The sequence below is a fragment of the Bicyclus anynana genome, chromosome 26 (assembly GCF_947172395.1).
Source record: "Bicyclus anynana chromosome 26, ilBicAnyn1.1, whole genome shotgun sequence".
Lineage (NCBI taxonomy): Eukaryota > Metazoa > Arthropoda > Insecta > Lepidoptera > Nymphalidae > Bicyclus > Bicyclus anynana.
The window spans coordinates 1,042,400-1,066,522 of record NC_069108.1 but is presented as its reverse complement, the minus strand read 5'-3'; the positions used below and the strand labels follow the sequence as shown (position 1 = coordinate 1,066,522).

Genomic DNA, 24,123 nt, shown 5'->3' with positions numbered 1-24,123 from the left:
GGAAAATTTATGGAACAAGCAAATATTTGCTAGAAGGGCGTGTTCTCTCTCAGCCAAGCTGCGAGCTTTGTGTTACAATATGGCTCTTTATTGCTTCACTCACTTCACTGTACCATGGTTTCATTAGTGTCTATAAATGTTATAATTACAGTCTTATATTTGACCTATATAAGCTACAAGTATGTCATGAGTACAGTTTTTTATTTAGCAAACGCTTGTTTTTCACAAATCCCGCAGAAACTATGGGTTTTTTCGTTATTAAAATAGCGTATGTTTTAATCCAGGGTATAATCTATTGCCATTCCAAACATCAACGAAATAGATTCAGTGTTTTCATCGTAAAGGCGTAGAAAACATACATACTTACACACAAACTTTTGCCTTTGTAATATTATTAGGATGTTATTCTAATGTAACCGTTACATTTTTTCTAAGATCTATCAGTGTTGTCTAGTATTGAGCTAAATAAAATAAAGTTCAATTATTATTTGCTAAATTCTAGTTCTATCTTTTGGTGAAGTTTATTTTGATGTTGTCATGAAAATTATAGAATAAGTTCAGTATTCAATTTGACCTAAGACTAAGTTGGTCTAAATTTATCAACTACATTAATTAATTAATTAGTTATTGTAATTATATTTTGGTTGTGTACCTATCGTTTAAATAAAAGTAGATTAGTACTATACATACTTTACACTAAACACTTTGAATAGGAATTTTCATCCCCATTTATCACTGAATTATCAAAAATCTACTATCTACTAACAAAGAGCTACTATTATGTGCCTTAGAGCTACTAAATGCCTTAATAAATGTGGTTGTTAGCCTTAGTATATAGTGACACTAATAACTAAAGCACCAGGCTATACAGTCATGATACTTAATTTTTAGCCGTATATCTAAGATATTCTATGTTTAATTCTATGTAAAATATTACTTTTACGGAAATACGTAGAAATGGAAAATTGTGCTCAAGTTATCGAAAGGAAAATAAAATAAATAATCTATACTAATATAATAAAGCTGAAGAGTTTGTTTGTTTGTTTGATTGAACGCGCTAATCTCTGGAACTACTGGTCCGATTTGAAAAATTCTTTCAGTGTTAGATAGCCCATTTATCGAGGAAGGCTATAGGCTATATATTATACCTGTATTCTTACGGGAACGGGAACCACGCGGGTGAAACCGCGCGGCGTCAGCTAGTAGAAAATATATTACTAACATTTACTTACACCCTTTAATTTATATGTATATCTAAATATTATAATAAATTTCTATTAATGATGAATAAAATTAAAACACAAAGTCTCAAAAAGGCTAGAATTCAGTACAAGTAAAGCCAGTAATTGATAATAATAATTAATTAAACCCCATTTTCAATCTATGTATATCTATCTATCATAATTAATCTCTTATTGCAGTAAAAAAAACTAAAGCACAAAAGATGGATTTCAAAAAGGCATCCAGTAAAGTAACAAGTAAAGCCAGATATTGAAAAAGAAGCACAATAAGATCTTACACTACGCGGGTTACCATAGCAACAAGACGAAAAAGTGGGGGAGGGCCATTAATTCGCACATCCACCCCAAAGGCAGGAAAATGGCCCCACGGCGGCGTCGAATGCAGCCAAAGATGGCGCCGCGCATGCGTCCCACCCCGCTCGATACGTTGCACCCTCTGGCAGTCATAAACCCTATAAACCATTAAAACCACCATAGACTACTCATCTACTATATCAAAGCATGAATTACATTCATTAAAGTATACAGATATTTAAAAAAAAAATTAAAAGGTCAATAACATTTTAGAATACTATTTAAATTTAGAAGCTAACTATTTAAATACTGTATTACTCTATGTCTATGTATATTAGAACTAATCATGCATTAGTTGAAACACTGGCACATGGAAGCGAGCACTAACACTTTAATCATGCACTGTTACACTATTTGAATAGCCTGGACTCCAAAACTCCACAACTTCGGACCTGTAAAAAAAATATGAACACAGAATATGCATACATTCAAATTCTGGTGGTGTAAAATCTGCTGGAATGTAGAATGTCATGTTTAAACACTGTTACACTGGGGGATCGGAGGAAGCCTGGACCCCAACCATTCGAATCTGTGAAAAAAAATCACACAAGCACGGAAATTGGAATACATTTGAATTACAAAATCTGGTGTAAAACACTCATGCACTGTAACTGTAGATCGATTGGAAAGCCTGGAGTCCGCACCCTAAAACAACAGAACCTGCGGAGAGAACACATCACGGAAATTTGATGTATAATATCCGGGGTTTTCTGGTTGCGATGGTTGCGACGGCTGCGATTGTTGCGATGGTTGCGATGGGTGCAACGCCACCGCCGGCTTGTCCCGGCGCAGCAGTAGGATGCACGTACTGCTGTGACAGGACAATATGGCGGGGACGCGCGACTCGCGCGGCGGGCGTCAGGCAGCGTGTGACTCGAGGCAGCGTGACCGCCGCGCCCGCCGCCTCGCGCACGCGCGCCCCGCACCCTGCACCCCTCATCCCCTCAATGAACACCACCCTCGATCAACTATCGATTTTCTACAACTAAAAAAATGTTAATTCATTATTATTTTGTGCATTTTTTCACACGTCATTACAAAGTTACCTCGCATCCGATCGCGAGATGTCGATTGTCTATGGTTCGCGAATTAGGTTATAGGTCATTGACCTGTCGATTCTGCACGGAATGTACGGGCGACTCGCTGAGTGGATACCTCTAGAGCATAGGTTCTCAACATTATTTTGGCTATACTAAATTTTAATATTTACTTAATTGAAAAGTGAACCGGAAAAAATCTGGAATTGTCAAATCTATGTTTTTATTTCATAATAATTAACTTACCTCGAAATATACCAATAGGTATACCATTCTCCTTCAAATAAGCTAAAGTGGATACGACAGAACGTAAATCAAACGTTGTTTGTGAGCCCTCAATAAAATCTATAATATAAAAATGAATCGCAAAATGCGTTGGTAAGCACATAATTCAACAACGCCTGGACCAATTTGGCCAACTCTTTTATTAAAATGTTCGTTGAAGTTTTAGGATGGTTTTTACGGAGAAAAATTCGAATAATTGCCAGAAAAACCATAAAAATAGCCCTTTTAACCATAAAAAAGGGGGGGGTAGGGGTAGTTGAAAGTTTACATAGAGTTTCACGCGGATGAAGTCGCGGGCGTCCGCTAGTAAATAAATAAAGATATCCGAGTTTTTCTCCTTGAAAGTCTCAACGCCCACCCGTGGGTGTTCAATTACTTTGAGAACCTATGCTTCAGTATTCCGTTTGGAGTGGACTGTAATTGAGGACTGTAATTCACACTAGTGCTCGACTGCGAATGCCACTCAGCTTTTACCACTCTGAAATACCACAACTAGGCATACTTTTTGTTGAATTGAAACAACAATTGTGTTGAATTGCAACCACATTATCCGACATTATTAAAATGTTCTTGAGCATTTATTCACTTAGTTTTTAAAAAAGTTTCAAAGTTTTCCGAGAGTTTTGAAAATTGTCGTTGCTATCCAAACGGGCCAAATCAGCAGGCTTATCATCTTTGACATATGCTGATATATGACATATTATTAGAATCGGTATCCAAAGCTGCTCTAATAGGATCTTACTAGGCTAGGCAGAGAACGGGGAGTGTTGATCGATCGTCAAAGAATTCCTTAACCCTACATCCTGTAGTCACAAGTCCAGGATTCTGCTCGGAGTTTTCTCTCTACCACGCGATGGACCCGGCACCTGCAGGGTGAATCCATGGATTGCTAAGATATCTGAAATTGAGATTCTATGTAAAAATGTGCTTACTTGTGGATATCACAGAGTAGGTAAATGAGATTTTGTCAATTATTTGATGTTTATTTTAATAGGTTGATATTAAAAACCAAAATAGTGATATTCACTAATTTAGTCTTTATTAACGTTTTCCACATTCCAGCGTTTTTGACGTGTGGACAATTTGAAAAAATCCATGAATTTTAAATTTATAAGACATAATTAATATCGATATTTTTCGGACCCTTATTCCATATACAATTCAAATGGTTAGTTCTAACGATACGTGTCGGTTTTTTTTCTTTGCGGGCATTTTTGAAAATTGACAAAATGTATAGAAATAACGTACCGTCGAATCTGTATAACTTGGTTCAGAGCCACCCGACAACTTTTATGCCATATTAGCTACTGCTCTAAATGGCTAATTCTAACGAGTCATGCCATTATTTATTGCTGGCCGGCACTTTCAAAAAGAACCCAAGAATAATCTCCTTTATATTGTTTAAATTAAATTTGATAGGAGTCAACTACCCTATTACCTTTTATAAACCTTTTTTTTTATTCTTTACAAGTAAGCCCTTGACTACAATCTCACCTGATGGTAAGTGACGATGCAATCTAAGATGGAAGCGGGCTAACTTGTTAAGAGGAGGAAGAAAATCCACACCCCTTTCGGTTTCTACACGACATCGTATCGGAACGCTAAATCACTTGGCGGTACGTCTTTACCGGTAGGGTGGTAACTAGCCACGGCGGAAGCCTCCCACCAGCCAGACCTGGACCAATTAAGAAAATCTCAATCGGCCCAGCCAGGGATCGAACCCCGAACCTCCATCTTGTAAATCCACCGCGCATACCACTGGGCCAAAACTTCATAAAATGAGGTAGTTCTGGCTGTCGCAGGCCCTCGTTCTATCACTAAATAGACCGTTTCAACAGTTACAGCGCACAAAAGCACGGAAATGTTGTACAATTAATATCGCCGCCGTTCCTTCCGACGCAGCTTTTGATAGCGTCCGCTCTGATTAAAGTTTTTAATAAATTAAAACTATTGTTAATTAATTTAATTGTTAATTTTTTTACCGTGAACAAGTACTGTGACCTTTTAATAGGGCCAACGGCGTAGCGTGCCTTGGAGGGGCATAAAGCATAAAGGCTAAAGATTTTTTACAAAGGATAGTTTTTATAATTAAGTGAGGTAGGGTAGGGTAGTGGTAGGGTAGGTTTATGGTATAGGGATAGGGTAGGGGTAGAGTAGAGGTAGGGTAGGGGTAGGATAGGGGTAGGGGTAGGAGTAGGGTAGTGTAAGATAGGGATAGGGAAGAAGTGCAAATAAATAAATTAATAAGTCACAGCAAAGCTTGAGCGGGTCCGCTAGTTAATACATAAAATAACAATGATGTTAAATTAATCAATAATTACCAATAATACTCCATCTTATTTCTATAGTTATTGGGAACAGTTTTTAAAATATTTAAAAACATAAGACGCCATTTTTCGTGAATAATATTGAAAGTTACTGATGCGACGCTTCGTGTCGAGAATGTATTCGTTTTTAACCGACTTCAAAAAGGAGGAGGTTCTCAATTCGGTCGGTATTTTTTTTTATGTATGTACACCGATTACTCAAAGACGCCTGGACCGATTTCAAAAATTCTTTTTTTGTTTCAAACGGTGTAGTCCCCATTTGGTCCCATTGTCATCATGTCAAGATCTGATGATGGAATCCTGGAGAAATTGAAGGGAACTTTTGAAAATTATATGAGTGTCTAGTGTGTTCGTATACTTTTTAATTTAGTACTTTTAAGCACTACAATTTCATGAAGGTTTAAAATCGATCTGATGATGGAGCCATAAAACAGACGAGGAAACTCCTCGACGATTTACAGCAGTTACCTTGTGTTTGGGCTTGATTAATTTGTATTAATGAGAACTTTCCACATAGATAGGTTGTGACTGTCATTTAGGGGTTTGGTGATGAAGACCAAGGACAATTAAGGGAACTCCTTAACGGTTTGGCTTAAATTAAGACAACACCGGCTTAGCACCGCCTTCATACTGATCAGCAGGTAGAACATATTATGATGTTATTTTTCACTTTTTAGTTTAGTGGATACGCTTTTAGGTTTTGAAGTCGGTTGTATTTTTTTTATTAAAATTATTTGAATTTTATATTTGGAGCGGCTACGACACCGTCTTGTTCCGTACGCTCAATCTGTATATTATTGAATAATCTGTGGTTAAGACTCAGAATACAGAAAACACTATTGTTAAATGTGGTGATGCCGACGAGGTCCCATTGATGAGGTTCTACGTCAATCTGAAAAAAAAAATCCGTAAGTTACAAGGATCTAAAAATCCCATCTCCTATTAATTAGAGCAGATTTTTTTTTAAACTGTCTAGGTCTAAAAATATCACCGAACTCCGTTTTTAAATATGTCCTTATTCGAGACCGAATGTTGACATAATTCCGCCTCTAATTAAAACGTGCTCCTAGCTCACGTAAACATGGATAGGATTAAAAAAAAATGAACCCACTTCTATATTCCACTAACGGTTGAAAAATACGTGTGGGTACATTTTTTTTTTTAATTTTCGGTATGCACAGTTTTTACTGGTCTACGGTGAAATTAGAAACCCGAGTTATAATTTTAGCTGTAGGCATACGTACGTAATCTATACTTCTATATGTATGTTATGTAGAAATGTAAAGGTATTGTTAAAAATCACAACAAAAAATTATCCGGAATTAGCTACTCCACTGAGCGCACACATGCAAGTTTTTGTGTTTAATTCCATTATAGTCCAGTAATTTAAGTAGGTAATTTTAAACCCCAATCTGGGGAAACAATCTGAGATTACCTACCATATGTGAGTGCATTCTAGTCGCTTTCTCAGCGTTTTAATTCGAAAACTGTTAGTTTTACATAAAAACTGCAAAAGACATTATTGTATACAATTTTACGAGGAACAATTTTTAAAATGATGATATTTGGGAAAAACTAATTTTCGTGACTTTTTGACCTCTGTAACTTATTTAGCCGGCACGATATCGATGTCGATTTTTCATATCTTTATTTTATATTCCATTTACTCTTCTTACTTACAACACCGTAATAAAGGTGTAAGTATACAAAAATTCAGGTAACTAGGAATTTTTCCTCAGATAAAACCTAACACTAGGCTGGACTATTACACAATTTATGTATGTACAGTTTCAACAGTTCCTGAACACAAAACTACATTGTATTGAAATTAAGACAATTGGCCACTTTTCTTCACGTCAGTTTTGGCGCGCTAATTTCTCTATTTTAAAATCTTTGTATTGTAGGGGGTAGTCTCTGGATCTACTGAACCGATATTGCAAATTTTTTTTACCACTAGAATGCCGCGTTATTTATGAATGTCACAAGCTATATTTCATGCCCACTATTCTCACGGGAACGAGAACTACGCGGGTAAAACTGCGGTGCGTCGGACAGTCATTGATTAAAAGAACTCGCACATGGAATGAATGAAACAAGAAATTGAAAGGCAAAACAATTTAACAGTTCATTCACAGATCGATCAACGTCAAATTACCCGCGGTGTAACCTTTGACCGGAAAAAGCGCGGGAAACTTTTGATTTGGCGGACGTGTTTTTGGCTTTCGTTTATAAATAATTGTAAATAAGTGGATCAGTAGAGTGTAAAATAGTTGTTAGTATATTATTATTACTTATTTATATATAAAATTGTGTAAATATTATACATATTTGATTATTTGGTAAGTGTTTTTTCTATACTATGGGGGTCGATCCCCCAGACGATCCCGGCGGTCCGGGAACCGGCCCTGGACCTCCTTTAACGTTTACTAAAACACCTTCTGTAGCATATAATATTACCATTGAGGACTCTTCAATGGACACGGAGGATGGTCTTCTCCCTAAATCTGAACGGAAACGTAGTAAACCCCGTAAAAGGTGCAGACATTGCAACTCTAAAAAACGTAAAAGTAAAGACGGAAAAGTATATGATCAGTGTAAATGTTCTGATGACTCCGATGATAAATCAGTTCCTACTGAAATAAATAACGAAAATAGTGAAAAAACTGACTTACCGACCTCCTTCCCTCCACAAAGTACAAAACCACTAAACAGAAAATATGTGGAATCAGACTCAGGCCCTTTCACTGTTCACGTCCAAAAAATAACATCATCCCCAACGGACCCTGTTACTTTACACCCAATCCAATTTGGTAAAGATTTGAAAAAAATTAACATTAAGAACATTGTCAATGGTAGTTTAAAGCGTATTGGCAGAAATAGAGTTTCCATGGCTTTTACAAATTATAAAGATGCAAATTTATTCACTGAAAATTCTGTAATTGCTCTTTCTTATAAAGTTTTTATTCCTAGCTTCACTATTACAAGAGTTGGTATTGTAAAAGGTGTGCCCCAGGAATGGTCGGAGGAAGAAATTCAGGAAAATATCACTGTTCCTATAGGATGTGGCCAAATTATCAAGGTTAGGAGAATCAAAAAGAAAAATATAACTGATGGCAAAATTTCATTCTCCAACACCAACATGGTAGTACTGACTTTTGATGGACAAGTGCTACCTAAAAGGGTGTACATGTGTTACACAGCTCTCCCGGTAGAACTATATATTTTTCCCACAATACAGTGCTATAACTGCTGCAAATTTGGCCACACTAAAGTCCTCTGTAGATCAAAACCACGTTGTTTTAAATGTGGTGATGATCATACCTCAGAAACATGTTCAGTTATATATGAAAACTCTTGCTGTCTCCATTGCTCTGGTCGCCACTTTGCCACTAGTAAAGTGTGTCCGGAGTTCTCAAGACAGCAAAAGATTAAAATTTCAATGGCCCAGAGCTGTTTATCATATGCAGAAGCAGCCAAGATCCACCCTCCAACATCAAAATTGTATGCTGATGTAGCAGCTTCCTCTCCTCCCAAGTCCGATGAAAAACACCCTGCCTCTAGCTTTGGATCATATGAACCTATGGCATCTAACAGTTCTCATAAAAAAACTGTTTTCACTCAACGTCGTGCCCCTCCTAAACAAACCAGAGGGTATGACCACTCCATGCATGAAACAATTAACAATGAATATAATAATCACAATTCTCAAATGCCTGATGGTTATGTTTTAAAACAGAGATCAAATACAATCCCTCAGCAATCTATTGCTGAAATAATTTTGGAACTTATCAAATTACTTTCAAATTCTAGTTGTTCATTTTCAAATACTAACTTTTTACCGTCCAACGTCGCCAATTCTTTACTGACAGCTTTAAACCAAAACTTTAATAATAATGGACCACAAAATCCTTCAGTGGAACTGTAGGAGTGCTGTTAGCAAAAAAACAGATATTATTTACTTATTAAATAAATATAAGCCTATGGCTATATGTCTCTCTGAGACATGGTTAAAATCAGAGTTTCCCTTTAGGATCTCTGGTTTTGTTACTGTAAGAAGTGATAGATTTGATGGGTTTGGTGGAGTGGCCATTCTCATTAAGAACACTTTTTCATATAAGATTTTTTCTCTCCCTCCTCTCAGTGATGGCATTAATGCCATTGCTGTGATTGTAAATAAAATTTGTATTATTTCTGTGTACATACCTCACCCTTCCACTTCCTTATATAATGAGTTTAGTCAATTATTATCTACTTTGCCTTGCCCATACTTAGTACTTGGGGATTTCAACTGTCAAAATCAATCATGGGGAAGTTTTAACACTAACTATTATGGTGAATTGATGACAGATATTTTAGATTCTCAAAATGTATGTATATTGAATGATGGGACTCCAACTCGACGCACTCGTCCTGGTGAAGGCCCTAGTGCTCCAGACTTGTCACTTTGCTCTCCAAGTTTAGCCTCTCTGATATCCTGGAGTGTACTTGACCACACTTATGGCAGTGATCATGCACCTATTGTACTTACTTTACCTATCTCTAGCCCTTATTCTAATCTACAATATAGTTCTAAACTAAAGCATAAACTGCCAGATAACTGGAATACATTTAAACATTATGTTGATCAAAAGATATCTAGTCTTCCTATTGTTAATGGTGGTAATGAAACAATATGTTCAAATGAGTTTACTAAAATTTTAATTGATGCTGCTAACACTTTATTTCCATTAAAATGTAATAGACAGGGTAAAATTCCATTTCCTCCTTGGTGGGATCATGAGTGCACTATAGCCATCAAGCAACGGAAAGAGGCTGAAAAAAAATATTGTTCTGTGATGACTGCAGAGAACTTTGAAATATATACCCAAATAGCTCGTTCAACTAGCAAGCTTCTCAAAAAGAAGAAATTTGAGGGTTGGAGACGATTTTGCGAATCCATAAGTCCAGATATTTGCCCATCGTTAGTTTGGAGAAATATTAGAAGATTTAAGTCGGCTTTCTATTCATCTTCATCAGGTACCTTACCAATTGAGCTAGCCGATCAATTTATAGACAAGTTGGCTCCTCCATATGTTCCAAACTTTAATAATGCCCAGTGCTGTATTCCTTACTCTGTACCATGTAGTCATACAGACCTTAATGCCCCCTTTAGTTTATCCGAACTGAAAGGGGTGTTGTCTTATGTTAAAGACTCATCTCCAGGCGAAGACGGTATTACATACTCATTCTTGATTAACTGCAATGACGCTTCTTTGAACTATTATTTGTGTGTTATTAATGCAATTATGTTGTCTGGTAACATTCCTTCTTCTTGGAAAACACAAATCATAGTTCCCATATTAAAACCTAATAAACCAGCCTCTGATGTTTCTTCTTTTCGTCCAATTGCCCTCTCTTCTGTTCTTGCCAAATTAGTTGAGCATCTTGTTAAAAATAGGTTAGAATTTTTCATTGAACATAACAATATTTTGACAGCCAATCAGCTGGGATTTAGAAAAGGTCGTAGCACCATAGACAATATTAGTATACTTGTTTCGGATATTAGGTTAGGATTCTCGAAGAATGAGGCAGTTCTTGCGGCTTTTCTTGACATTAGCTCAGCGTACGATAATGTGTTGATCTCCGTCTTACACAATAAATTACATGACCTCCATGTTCCCCAAATATTAATCAAATTTATCATCAATATGCTTTCTGAGAGATGTATTAAATTAGACCTACACAACGGTACTCAACTTTCAAGGCTGGTATGGAGAGGCCTACCGCAGGGGTCGGTCCTTAGTCCATTGCTGTATAATGTATATACTTGTGACTTAGAGATATTTTTAAACACAAACGTAAACGTCTTGCAATACGCAGATGATCTCTTACTATATATCTCGGACAAGTGTATACAAAATGCAAGTAAATATTTATCGTCTTCCCTTTTTAAATTAAATAAATGGTTAAATCTCAATGGTCTGGAATTATCGGTTACTAAAAGTACTGTGGTTTTATTTTCTAGAAAGAGAATCATTCCTGAGTTTAACGTACTTTATATGGATAATCCTATCCCTGTAAAATCTGAGGTAAAATTCTTGGGAGTTATTTTAGACTCCAAACTTACCGGAGTTCCTCACTGTAACTATATTGTAACTAAATGTGAAAGAAACCTAAATATGATCAGGTGTCTAACTGGTGTCTGGTGGGGTGCTCATTCTGCGTCCTTACGTCTTATTTATAATGCCTTAATTCGTAGCTTGCTAGATTACGCCACTTTTGTTCTACAGCCATGTAGTGCCGTAGCTCTTAGTAAATTAGATTGCGTACAAGTCAAAGCTTTAAGGATCATCCTTGGAGCTATGAAATCTAGCCCTATCAATGCTATGCAAATAGAGTGTGTTGAACCACCTTTATGTTTAAGACGACAATTTCTATCTGATAGGTATATATTTAAAGCTATGCAATTTTCATATCATCCTTTACGTAATAAACTCCAACTCCTTCTGGAATTTACAGACACTTGTTCGTATTGGTCCCATAAATCTCCCCCGTGTCTTATCAAAAGCTATCGAATATTTTGCTCCATACAAGCGCCGATGTATAGTACATATTGTTACCCTACTTTCGGTATTAAATATAATGCATTAATAACCTCTCCGGATGTTAGAATCAATCCAGATATTCCAAGAAATCAATTTGAAGCTCCTCTGTTTGTAAACATATTAAAAGAAAATGAATTTAATGATTATCATTATATATATAGTGACGCTTCTAAGCATGCATCAGATGGTATAGTAGGAGTTGGAGTTTTTCATTTTCAATATGATATTGTTCAGAAAATAAAACTTCCACCTGAATCATCTGTATTTACTGGAGAATGCCTTGGTTTGTTTAAATCTGTTGAATATATTCTTCTTGCTAAACTTAAGAAATCCATTATATTTACGGACTCTATGAGTGCTCTGCAAGCTCTATCTAGATGTCCTTTTAAGTCTGCTCAAATTCATCATATTATTTTAAAAATTAGAACACTTCTACTTACATGTAATGAAAAAGGCTATTCAGTGGTGTTTTCCTGGGTACCAGGTCACTCAGGCATTCCTGGAAATGAACGTGCTGATCAGCTTGCCAATGAGGCTATTTCATGCGGAGATATGGCAGACTATTGTAACTACGCCTATGATTTGTGTACACTGACAAAACGTTCACTTCAGGAGTCCTGGAAAGTGGCTTGGTCAATTTCCAGCCAATCAAAGGGCAAAGCCTTTGCTAGGATACAAAACTTTATTCCGACAAAGCCATGGTTCTCAAGGATAAAATTGAGCAGGAGGGTAACATGTATCTTGACGCGTATGCGTTTGGGCCACGTTTGCTCTCCTGTTCAACTTGCGAAATTTGGAATTGTGAGCAGTGATTTGTGCGAGTGTGGTGAAGTGGGTGACCTTAATCACATATTTTTATCATGTCCAAAATTTAATCGAGAATCATTTTACAAGGACCTTATTCTTTTCCACATCCCACTTCCTACTTCCGTTGACATCCTCTTGTCCTATGATAAACCTTGTATATATAAACTTTTTTCCTCTTTTATCCTAATTAATGATATTAAGTTGTAAATACTTTTAGATGTACAATTTTTTATGTAAATATATTATATATAGTATTGAAAATGAATGATTAGTATTTAATTGTAAATATTCAGTATAAGTATTCTATTTTATATTTCCTTTCCTTTTCTGATCCTTTCTAAAATTTCCGTACCTTCAAAATTTCGAGTTTTATAATTAAACAAGTTTCCTCGTTTTAAATAACGGAAAAAAAAAAAAAAAAAAAAAAAAAAAGCACTTGATACTGGCTCAATCGCTCGACGCGCGGAGCCATAGAACCAAGAAGAAGAAGAAGAACCTTTGACCGATAACGTCGAAGTCGTTCGTTGCGTTCTAAATTATAGTCAATTTGTGACGTCATCGATTATAGTCTACGTCTATGGTCAGACTTTTGGCATTTTGTAACAAAGCTCGACTGCAATAAAGCAATACCAGTGCGGCTTTATTAGTTAACTTAGGTATTTTAGTATACCATTCAAGCAATGAGTCACTACATAGATTTTCGTCGTATTTTCGGTTTTGTGATCATTTAACTTAATTATTTCAACGAAATAACATTGACTACACCATTTTACATCAAGTGGCAATGATGTCTTAACAATCAACAATTGACTGGTAGGAGGCTTTGGCCGTGGCTAGTTACCACCCTACCGACATGACGTACCGCCAAGCGATTTAGCGTTCCGGTACTACGTCGTGTAGAAACCGAAAGGGGTGTGAATGTTAATCCTCCTCCTAACAAGTTAGCCCGCTTCCATCTTAGATTGCATCATCGCTTACCATCAGGTGAGATTGTAGTCAAGGGCAAGGGCTAACTTGTAAAGAATAAAAAAAAATCATATAACATGAACATTTCACAAATATTACGTAATTTTTTTTTGTTAATAATTACTTGCTACTTCTACTACTATACGGATTGACTTATGTAAAATGACGATAATTATGTAATTTCGTTGAAAAACTGTTAAATCGGTATTTGAAAAACGAAAATACGATGAAAACGTAGTGATTGATTATTATCTGAATGATACACTGAGATACCACAGATTAATCAATCATATGCAGATAGAGCGTACGGAACATGACGGTGTCGTACCCGCCACAAATATAAAATTCAAATACGAATACGTTCTCTTGTCAGTACGATACGAACCGTCGCATCAGTAATCTTCAATATTATTTAAGAAAAATGGCGTCATACGTTTTTAAATGTTTTAAAAACTGTTCCTAAAAACTAATGAAATAAAATGAAGTATTTTTTGTTGGTTATCATTGAGTTTTATATTAATTTACGTAATTTTTGTTAGTGTTAAATTTTAAAATACCAATTATGAAAAAGTTTGTATAAGCGGATGTCAAGGAGACGCGTGAGTTTTGTTTTTTTAAGGGTTACTCTGTGTATATTACAAAAAAAAAATACGCTAATCTATAGGTCACATCATATTCAAAGCGGTTGAATTAAAAAAAAAAGATGATATATTCTCCCCACATTCCTTTAAAAAAAGATAAATTGCTGTTCCTCGCTCTGATTTATAGTCGGAGCTTCTCAAAGAAAAGGTCTTTCGCCGGACATATATCAAGCAAGTTTGTGACAGCGAATTAAGGGTGACTTTGCAATGATGCTAAGTAGCATAAGGATGCCTTTTAAACAGAGGTGTGATCTGTAATTAGATATGTAGGTAGCTAAAATACGAATGTACATTATTCAGGGTTCTGAAATCAATAACTTTAAATAGTTTAAAAAACTAAACGCGCTTTTAGCACACACTAATTTAAGTCACCTGACTATTTTTTTCGTATTCCTGACAGCAAACCCTTTCATTTGATATCCATCATGGGGGTGGACCTCAAACAGCCAGTCCGCCATCTTGGGGAGGCCGCCATATTGGATTTGTAATGATGTTTCATAGCTAGTCATGTATTGTCATCAAAACTCAGAGCGTGTGTAAAATTTCATTGTAATCGAAGACCGGGAAGCGGGTCAAATTAAGATTCCAAGGTTTGATTATCTGATAGTTACATGTGAAGCTAATGAAGCGTGTTAAAAAACGGAACCCTTGTTTAAATTTAAATGTAAACCTAATCTAATCTAAATTATTAATTTGTTTCAAATATACAATTATTTATTTTGTTCCGCGGTTTCTTCCTTATATATTTTACATCCCCTTTCCGTGTTAATATCGTGACAGAAAGAATCCTAAATGCTACTCTTGACTATAATTTTGTCTTGAATTCCATCCAAATTCAATAGCTAAGTTATACCTACATGTTAACAAAATAATATCTAGATTTTATTTCACAAAATTAAGAGGTAGGTATAAAGACTGTACTGTTCGAGAAATATCTACGGAAAAGTATAAAAAGATTAAAAGGTTCTCTCAACCTACATACAAACTACAGGAAAATACATCCCACAAAACGTAAAGACAAAGATAACAATAGATCTAATTTCACGAAATACGCTTGTAAGATAGAGATGGAAAATGGCCCCCGGTGAAGATGAAATCTCTATGGTAGCACTAGGGTTGTTCGAACTTTAAAAATCTGTGATTTCGTTCGGATACACGTAACGTAACAATACTTTTTGATAACATTATTAACTAGCAGACGCCTGCGATTCTGTTCGAATTAATTTCTGTTCTATAACAAATTTCATCGAAATTAGTTCAGTGGTTTAGCGAAAATGTAATAGACAGACATACAAAGTTGCTTTCGCATATTTTATAATATTAGTTATACGGAAATAAATGCATATGCGCTATTCAATAACAACTGGTGTAAGCCCTCGGGTTTAGTAGAGCATCTGGATTTCATGGGAATAAGTTTATTTCAATAAAATAATAGCGTTTCCCGGCGGCGCTGTTTCTATTACACGGACTGTTGAGCAGGAAATTATTTTCTCATACATACATACATGGAAACTTTGAAGTCTACTTGTTCTTTGAATATGAACGTTATTTACAATAAACAATACCTACTTGACAATACTTACTACTCACATATAAATAAATTGGTGTGTAAGTCTGACATTTTTACAAATAACTGTATTTTGAGAGCCGTGAATATGACCTCTGCGTTCGATTCGGAGGGTGTAGATTCCGAATCCGGTCCGGGGCTTTGTGTATTTTAAGAAATTAAATATCACGTATCTCAAATGGTGAATTTCTTTCACCATTTCGTCCTTCTTTCAACATCGTGAGGAAACCTGCACACCGGAGAATTTTCTTAATTCTCTGCGTGTGCGAAGTCTGCCAATCCGCATTTAGTCAGGGTGGTGGACTAAAGCCTCTGTAATTCTGAGAGGAGATTCGTGCTCAACAGTGAGCCGAATATGAGTTGTTGATGTTTTGTCAAGTGCTTATTATATTATATATATTTACACGAAACTGAAACATAATCAAGCTTTTTAAATTTTTTGGTTATTTGTTTGTTTGCCTGGGCTAATCTGAATCGGCTGAACCGATTTAAATTTGACTTCTAGATAGGTTATTGAGCAACAAAAAGGCTACTTTATCCCGGAAAATTACAATAACACATTTTTTATTTTTATTTTCTGCAGTTATCTTTTATATTTATGCTATAAGGAGTATACTTGGCATATCTTTTTTGTAACTATAAAATTCCTTTTCGAAAAAATCGTGTAAGCACAGCAGCGATCACTGATCAACATCATATTAGATATAAAAATCACTAGGCGCGAGGTCCGGTGAATACAGTGGGTGATCCATCAGTTCAAACCATCTTCAATGGCAGCTATCGCAACTTTGGACTTATGCACGGGGACGCTTGAAATAAATCAACTTTTACTAGTTTTCTATGACATTTCATGACAACATGGCTATGCCAGAACAATGGGCTATCCCATTATCTTGACGGTGGATAGAATTGCCAATAATTTCTTAGATGTCGGAGATGACGATATTTTATACTACTTTGGTATTTTAGTCGAGTATGAACGATTTTTGTATTTACCGCCCGCAGTTATTTAAACTAATTCTCAGATTAATTAGGCACCTAATAAAAATATAATAAATAAAATTATATACATATTACTTACCCATACTTAGTTACCTTACTCGAAATTTTTAAAGAAAAAAAAAATTTAAATGTAATAAAGTATTCTCAGTTGCCGTATAGCAAAAAGTTTGTGACTTTCGTTCTTTGCGACACCTGTCTATGACACTTGACCGCACAGGACAAGCTAATTCGTCTGAGTTGACAAGTCAACAAGTGCCGCGCGACGCGACCATAAACAATATTTTAAATTTTCGTCAACAGTTAACAAAAAGCAGGAGCTATTTTTGAAATTCAAACTGGAATTAATGTTATGATTTCAAGACAGTTTACTACTTCTTATTTCATTACTACTAGAATGGTTACTGTTATATATGTGTAAATATAATTTTTATTCTATCTATTTTCAATACCTAGAAGATTTGATTTTTGATCTGATGATCAAAGTAGTTTGCATTACAAAAGTACTGGCCGATAAGAAAAAAAAAAGTAAACAAGCCGCGCGAAACGTTCGATATTCAACTTTTATGAAAGCGTCAATTGCAAATTGTAATTGACGCCAACTCGTCCGTAAAAACACAATTGAGAAAAATTACGTAAAAATTGTCAATTCTCTTCGTGGTTTTACAGTGTTTAGTGGTGTTTTAGATTTGATAAGTGCGCAGTAAGTTTGGTGGTGCTGTGTTAAGATGATGGTATATTCCAGCGGCGCCCTGGGTGGTCTGGAGGTGGTGGAAGGTGGTCTCGTGGGCGGGGAGCTGGCGCACGTGCTGAGCGCCCAAGCTGCCGCCCACGCCGCGGCCACAGCTGCCGCCCATCAACAGCAACAACAACAGATAGCTGTGCAGCAAATCAGTGAGTAATTTGACCATTCCTTTCTAATAATAACAAATAATAAACATACCACACATCTTATTGGCAGATACATCAATCTATTGTCAATGGCCCTCTCTAAAACTGTGGTGGCAGAGAAATAAAACCTCCATCTGTTTTCAATGTCTACAGAGCCAAGCTTCCTTAAATGAGAACAAATTTGGAGCTTACACCATGTTTGACGATGTACCCAATATTTAATTATTGAAAGTAGCAATTAGTATTTATCATTTTTAATATATTTTATACACCTGTCAAGGTAAAAAGTTTAAGGGTATATAAGCAACAAATCCTGTAAACCTGCTTTCTTGTATGTAAATATGTAAATATGGGTATCATTTTATACAAAAAATCATTCCAATTGGATTGGAACTTCTAGAGATTAAAGTCTATGTTTGAGTTGCCTTACTGTAGGTATGACATAGTATCAGTTCTTGCAAATGCATTATTCTCCTTACAGGTATATGTTAGCCACACCTGACATTGTGCTTGTTGCTTGGCCTGTGTTTTGTGCAATAATTGTAATTAAAAGTAATCTGCCTTTTTAATTGTAAATCAATGTCATCTAATCCTTGTGGTAGCATTTTTTATGAGTTCACTCTGCTGGAGTCTTGGCTGCTGGTTGCTTGGGTCCTCAAGTTCCTCACCCTGTGGACTGGTGGATATTATCCTTACTTATAGTGATTATAGTAATGTGTTGTTGATACGTCAATGTACCAGTGTTAAACGCTGGTACATTGACATATCATGACAGAAATCATTATAAATGATGATTGTAATGTTGATGAGGTTTCTCAAACTTTTGGCTCCATGAACCCCCTGCACCCCCCCCCCCCCCCCATGTATATCTTTGTAACAATAATGTGATGGGTGTCCTTGTTTTTTTGTCTCAAATGGATTCAATGTTAGGAGTCATTTTTGACAATTTTAACCATAATCCTGATTTGGGATCAGTTATCAAGCCACCATTACGTAAATCTTTTCGCAAACCCCCTGCCGTCAAATGGCGAACCCCTAGGCGTATCCCACTTTGAGAAACCCTGGCCTACAGTGCCAAGCCTTCTTCTTTTAGTCTTCAGTTTGATCTTTAATGGAGCTTTATTTAGAGCACAAGTTTAACTCCTAAACAATAACTATCAGATAATGATATTGACTGGGACCTACAGTTTAACAAGCAAGCAAGATAGCTGTTGAGGATTAAATTGCATTTACAAAAGCATTGGAGAAGCTCGTCACTTATAAACTGGCCAATTTTGCTTTGACAGTTTTAGAATTATTGGTAAAGAAAATTATACCTAAAGGCCTTAGTCCAATACTCAATAAAATCCTAAATTCAGAGCAAATTCAATCTTAAAGATTGGGGTTAAGGTTGAATTTGCAAATGCGACTACTTGAATTGAGTGTCAAAAAGTTGTGTTTGGCATTCATTGAGTGGGGACGTTTTTTGGTTGCTGATTGTGCATCCACTTTTTAATAGGAGATCAATAACATAGATCAAATATTAGAATAAATACTGTGGATAGACTTTTAATTAAGTTGTTTTGCTACTAGCACCATCTGTTGACCAAACATAATATACACTTTGTATCTATGATTTAGTTAAATAGACAAACACTCACTCACACAAAGTAAAGTAAAGATTATAAACCTGTAAAAAAAGAACTTTTTTAATTCTGATTTTGAATTGATTTTTTTTGCTTTGCAATTTTGCTTCAGACTATAGAATGGCCAATAACTAATTGGTGAAGTGATATAAAGTCAAACAGAGCTGTGATAGCCCAATGGATATGACCTCTGCTTCAGATTCCGGAGGGTGTGGGTTTGAATCCAGTCCGGGGCATCCAAGTTTTCAGTGGTTTGCATTTTAAAAAATGAAATATCATGTGTCTCAAACGGTGAAGGAAAAACATTGTGAGGAAACCTGCATACCAGAGAATTTCCTTAATTCTCTGCATGTGTGAAGTCTGCCAATCCGCATTGGGCCAGCGTGGTGGACTATTGGCCTAACCCCTTTCATTCTGAGAGGAGACTCGGGCTTTGCAGTGAGCCGAATATGGGTTGTAATGATGAGTGCCATCTATTGGTGTCTGGGAAAAGTAACCATACCATATTAATTTTATGTCATCATCAGTAGATGTCTCTTTGTAATAAACTCAACCAGTTACGCATTAGCAACAGGTTGTAGTCTAATTATTATTATATTATTATTATCATCAACCCATATTTGGCTCACTGAGCTCGAGTCTCCTCTCAGAATGAGAGTAGTCTAATTAGAATCTTTTTATTAAGGAATTTAAATCTCTACTTGAATTTTTTTTTAATTTTTGAACCATAACCATACATAAAAAGCATAATTAAAATGATAACTGCGACATATTGACAACTTTTCTAGCTCAGTTGGTAATGCTGTGGTCCTGGGTTTGAGTCCCAGCACTGATCAGTATAGGCAGATAACTTTCAACTTTTACTACTTACCTTATGCACCCTAATTATGGGCAAAAGCATACCGCCAAGCAATTTAGCATTCCGGTACGATGATGATGATGATTTTTAGGCCTCCGTGGCGCAGTGGTATGCGCGGGTGGATTTACAAAACGGAGGTCCTGGGTTCGATCCCCGTTTGGGCAGATTGAGATTTTCTTAATTTGTCCAGGTCTGGCTGGTGGAGGCTTCGGCCGTGGCTAGTTACCACCCTACCGGCAAAGACGTACCGCCAAGCGATTGAGCGTTCCGGTAAGATGCCGTGTAGAAACCGAATGGGGTGTGGATTTTCATCCTCCTAACAAGTTAGCCCGCTTCCATAGTAGACTGCATCATCACTTACCATCAGGTGAGATTGTAGTCAAGGGCTAACTTGTAAAGAATAAATAAAAACATGATGATGATGATGACGATGATGAGGATGATAACTCTTGTCCCTCCCCCAGAAACATCCCCCTCCTCGGGGCGGTCGACCCCAGTGACGGGCGCCGCGGGCAGCGCATCCCCCTCGCCCTCCAAACTCTTCGTGGGCGGCCTCAGCTGGCAGACCAGCTCGGAGAAGCTCCGGGAGTACTTCGCCATGTTCGGTGCGGTCACCGACGTGCTCATCATGAAGGACCCTGTCACGCAGGTGAGCTGACTGGAGTCAGGAGTCTGGAGGTACCGCGGCGGTGGTGGTCAACCCTTCTGTGCGTACTTCTAGAGTTACCGGTATTATGTAAAAGAATCTTAAAATATTATTGGATGGGATGGTTAAGAATTTTATCGTAAATCGTTGAAATTGTTATTTACTTAATGTATTAATCTTAATTGTAATGACTAGAAGTACGCATAGAAGTGTATCAAAATTACGTGTTTATTATAAAGTAATTCTGAAATGGAATCGTTTCATGAGGTCTAAAAAAAAGTTTAAAGTTTTACAAAATATAACGGATTTCAAAATAACGAGCTGAGGTAAATTGATTTCAAGGATTAATCTGATTTAAATCTACAATTTCCAAAAAATTGTAGATTCCAAAAAATTGAAAATTGTAGATTTTAGTAGTAAAGCCTGAGCTTCGCAACTCACACACAGAAAGCCAGAAAAAGAGCTGCTTATATGATGGGTTGTCTCTACCCTATTATACGTGCCAAAAGCAAATCCCTCCACTCCAAGGTCACTCTCTACAAGACCTGCATCCGTCCAATAATGACCACGCTAGTGTAGTGTTTGCCCATCGCCCCAAGGCGCCCTTCAGGTCCTTCAAAACCGATTCATGCGTCAGGTCACGGGCGCTCCGTGGTTTGTGCGCAACAACGACCTACATAGAGACCTAGATCTCCCCACAATAGCCCAATATATGAAACAGCTCTCGAAAACTCATTTTGAGAGAACCGCCACCCACCCCAACCTACTAGTGGTAGAGGCTTGCAGCTACATCCCCGATACCAACGCTGATTGTAGATCCAGATGCCCAAAAAACGTCCTTTACGATCCTGACATAACGAACAACAATGAAAAGAAAGAAAGAAAGAAAAATGCGTTTATTTCAAAATTATGCCACACATCACAATATCTCCAGTACACCAGGACAACAAGACAATACCCTGCGATGTGTGGCATACCCCAGAAAATGGCCCCAGCTCAGCATAATGCTACGTGACCATTTGAATTAGCACACAATGCTTCCCAGGCAACACAAACACAAGCTACACAGCGTCTTCGCCGGCGAAGACGAGCTCCCCGATATCTGACGTCACCCAGACGTGGTCTTTTTAACTCACGATCTCAAGGCGCCTAGACTGATACACTCAGGCCAAAACACCCTTTCCGAACAGCCCTCTAAGCCGAGGTCCGAGTCTCAGAGAAGACGCCCTTAGAGAGTCGTTTCGCCCATTTACTCTGCTTCTGCCTTCGGACTCCATCAGGCGATGCTTCTGCGCTCGCTCAAACCCCCCGGTGACGCCGATGAGGTCCCATAAGGAGCCTACGGCACTTACACAATCAGGAAAAAAAATGCTAAAGCTCGTATTTATTTATTTTGAAATCGGTTATACAAAAATGCAAATACGAAACTAAAACTTATCTTCAAGCATTATTTTTAATTTTTAATTTAAAAATAAATACATCCTGTATATTTTCATTTGCCTTGTTGGTTGACCTTTGTGGATCATGAATTCATGGACATATTTTGAATTTTGAATTTCCAAAAAAAATATCTGTAGCAAGCAAGCAGCCTGGAGTAAGTCGTAAGGCGTAAGTTGGTGATGTTCAGTCCCATGCTTCGGAGAGCACGATAAGCTGTTGGCATTATTATTAAGGTCGAATAATGATTTTCAGGGTGAGACCACTACACTGCATTGGAGCAGTGTGGTGGTTTCAAATATTGTGCCAAAGAAGAGAAGGCCTTTTTGATTAAATACATTTTTGTGTGTCACTGCATTTAGTCAAACTCGTACTTTAAATATACAGGATGTTATTTATTCGGTTTTTTTTTCACAAAAACTTTGAATAATATGCTTTTTGAATAATATGCCAAATGATAATATTCTTACTATTGATGTTGTGAAAACTTCTTCTTTTTTTGGTTTTTGAAATTTTGAGTAATTTTTAATTGATGATATTTTTATTTTGGTTTTGGTTAATAAAGTATGTAGAATTAAAAATTACTCTCGATAAAGATATGAATTAAAATTAAAATATGATTAAGTTGTAGTTTTTTTTATTAACTGGTTTTACGGCTCTGGGTTGCAGCCCTATGAGCCTGGTTTCTTAAGTTATAGGCGACCTACAAAGCACAGATAATAAAGTGTTGTTTGTCCAAAGACAGCCATAGACTAAACGAAGCCGGAGCGAAATTGGGTCAGTGCTATTTTACGAGTATCGGATAGGTTAGGTAGATGTAGGGACTGGAGAGTGGTTTGGGTACCATAAACAAAATGATTTTTTTTTAACTTTTTTTTTAAATGTTTTTTTTTATTGCATTATTAATAATAATTATAATAACATTATTCTATATACATAAAATAAAATCTGGTCAGGCACGCTTATGGGAGACCATGATGCTAAAAGTGTACATACTCGAGCATCGCGGGGGTTTAATATGTAGATGATGGAACGAATAAATGGCTATACAATTTCCGCATTTAGCGGAATCAAAAATTCACAACAGACTGTAAGTAAATACAATTATTTCGGCTTGTTGAAATCGTCTCAAAATACTTATTTTATTATTTTAAGATTTTCTTTGAAAAACAAGGGTTTTATTTTGCAACTCTGTACCTAAAAATCCCCTGATATTCTCGGATTTTGGAAATGCAATCTTTTTAGCTTTAAACCAATCCAAACGTGGTTTGGTATTATTTTTTTTATTTTCCTAAGCGTACTCTCCAATATTGAAGGCTATTAGTTGGTGGAGGTACTCAACAACCTTATAGGTCTCCTAACTAACGCGTTCGATTATATCTCTCACCCTGTATCTATCGGCTCCCTATCTATTAAATTATCCGTCATCTTGAAAACAACTCCTTAAATTTATTTGGATTATTTTTTTAGTTTCGACACCGATTCTTTCCTAAAGGAAAGTCTTTTGAAAGGAATAGTGTATTTTTCACAATTCAGTGTTTCATATTTTTGACCTGTTCTACTGTTTGGTAAGGAAACAAAAAAGATCTATTTAGACGAGTATTTTTTTTTATTTTCAAATTTTGTTTATGGTACAGTAGAAGAAGTAAGCAATAGTTGGGCTATGGTTGGAATTACGTATTTAGGTACACTAAAATATACATAAATAGTCTAATAATGGCATGCTAGTCTCACTAACATTCTAGAAAATTGTTAGGTAATAGACTAAACCTTTCTATAATCTCTTGACCTGTCTCTATGTTATATATTACGATTTGAAGTCTATGGTAGATTCCCGTTTTTGTAAGTTAGTGTTGC

The 24,123-nt window shown here is 36.4% G+C and overlaps 1 protein-coding gene across 1 annotated transcript in view; it reads left to right on the top strand.

Moving 5' to 3' along the window:
* Positions 1 to 24,123, top strand: part of LOC112045689 (RNA-binding protein Musashi homolog Rbp6-like) — a 159,744-nt gene that overhangs the window by 113,526 nt on the left and 22,095 nt on the right. The window contains exons 2-3 of the mRNA XM_052889502.1: positions 17,554 to 17,702; positions 20,648 to 20,832. Coding sequence (XP_052745462.1) covers positions 17,554 to 17,702; positions 20,648 to 20,832 — 334 coding nt within the window. The remainder of the gene's footprint in view (positions 1 to 17,553; positions 17,703 to 20,647; positions 20,833 to 24,123) is intronic.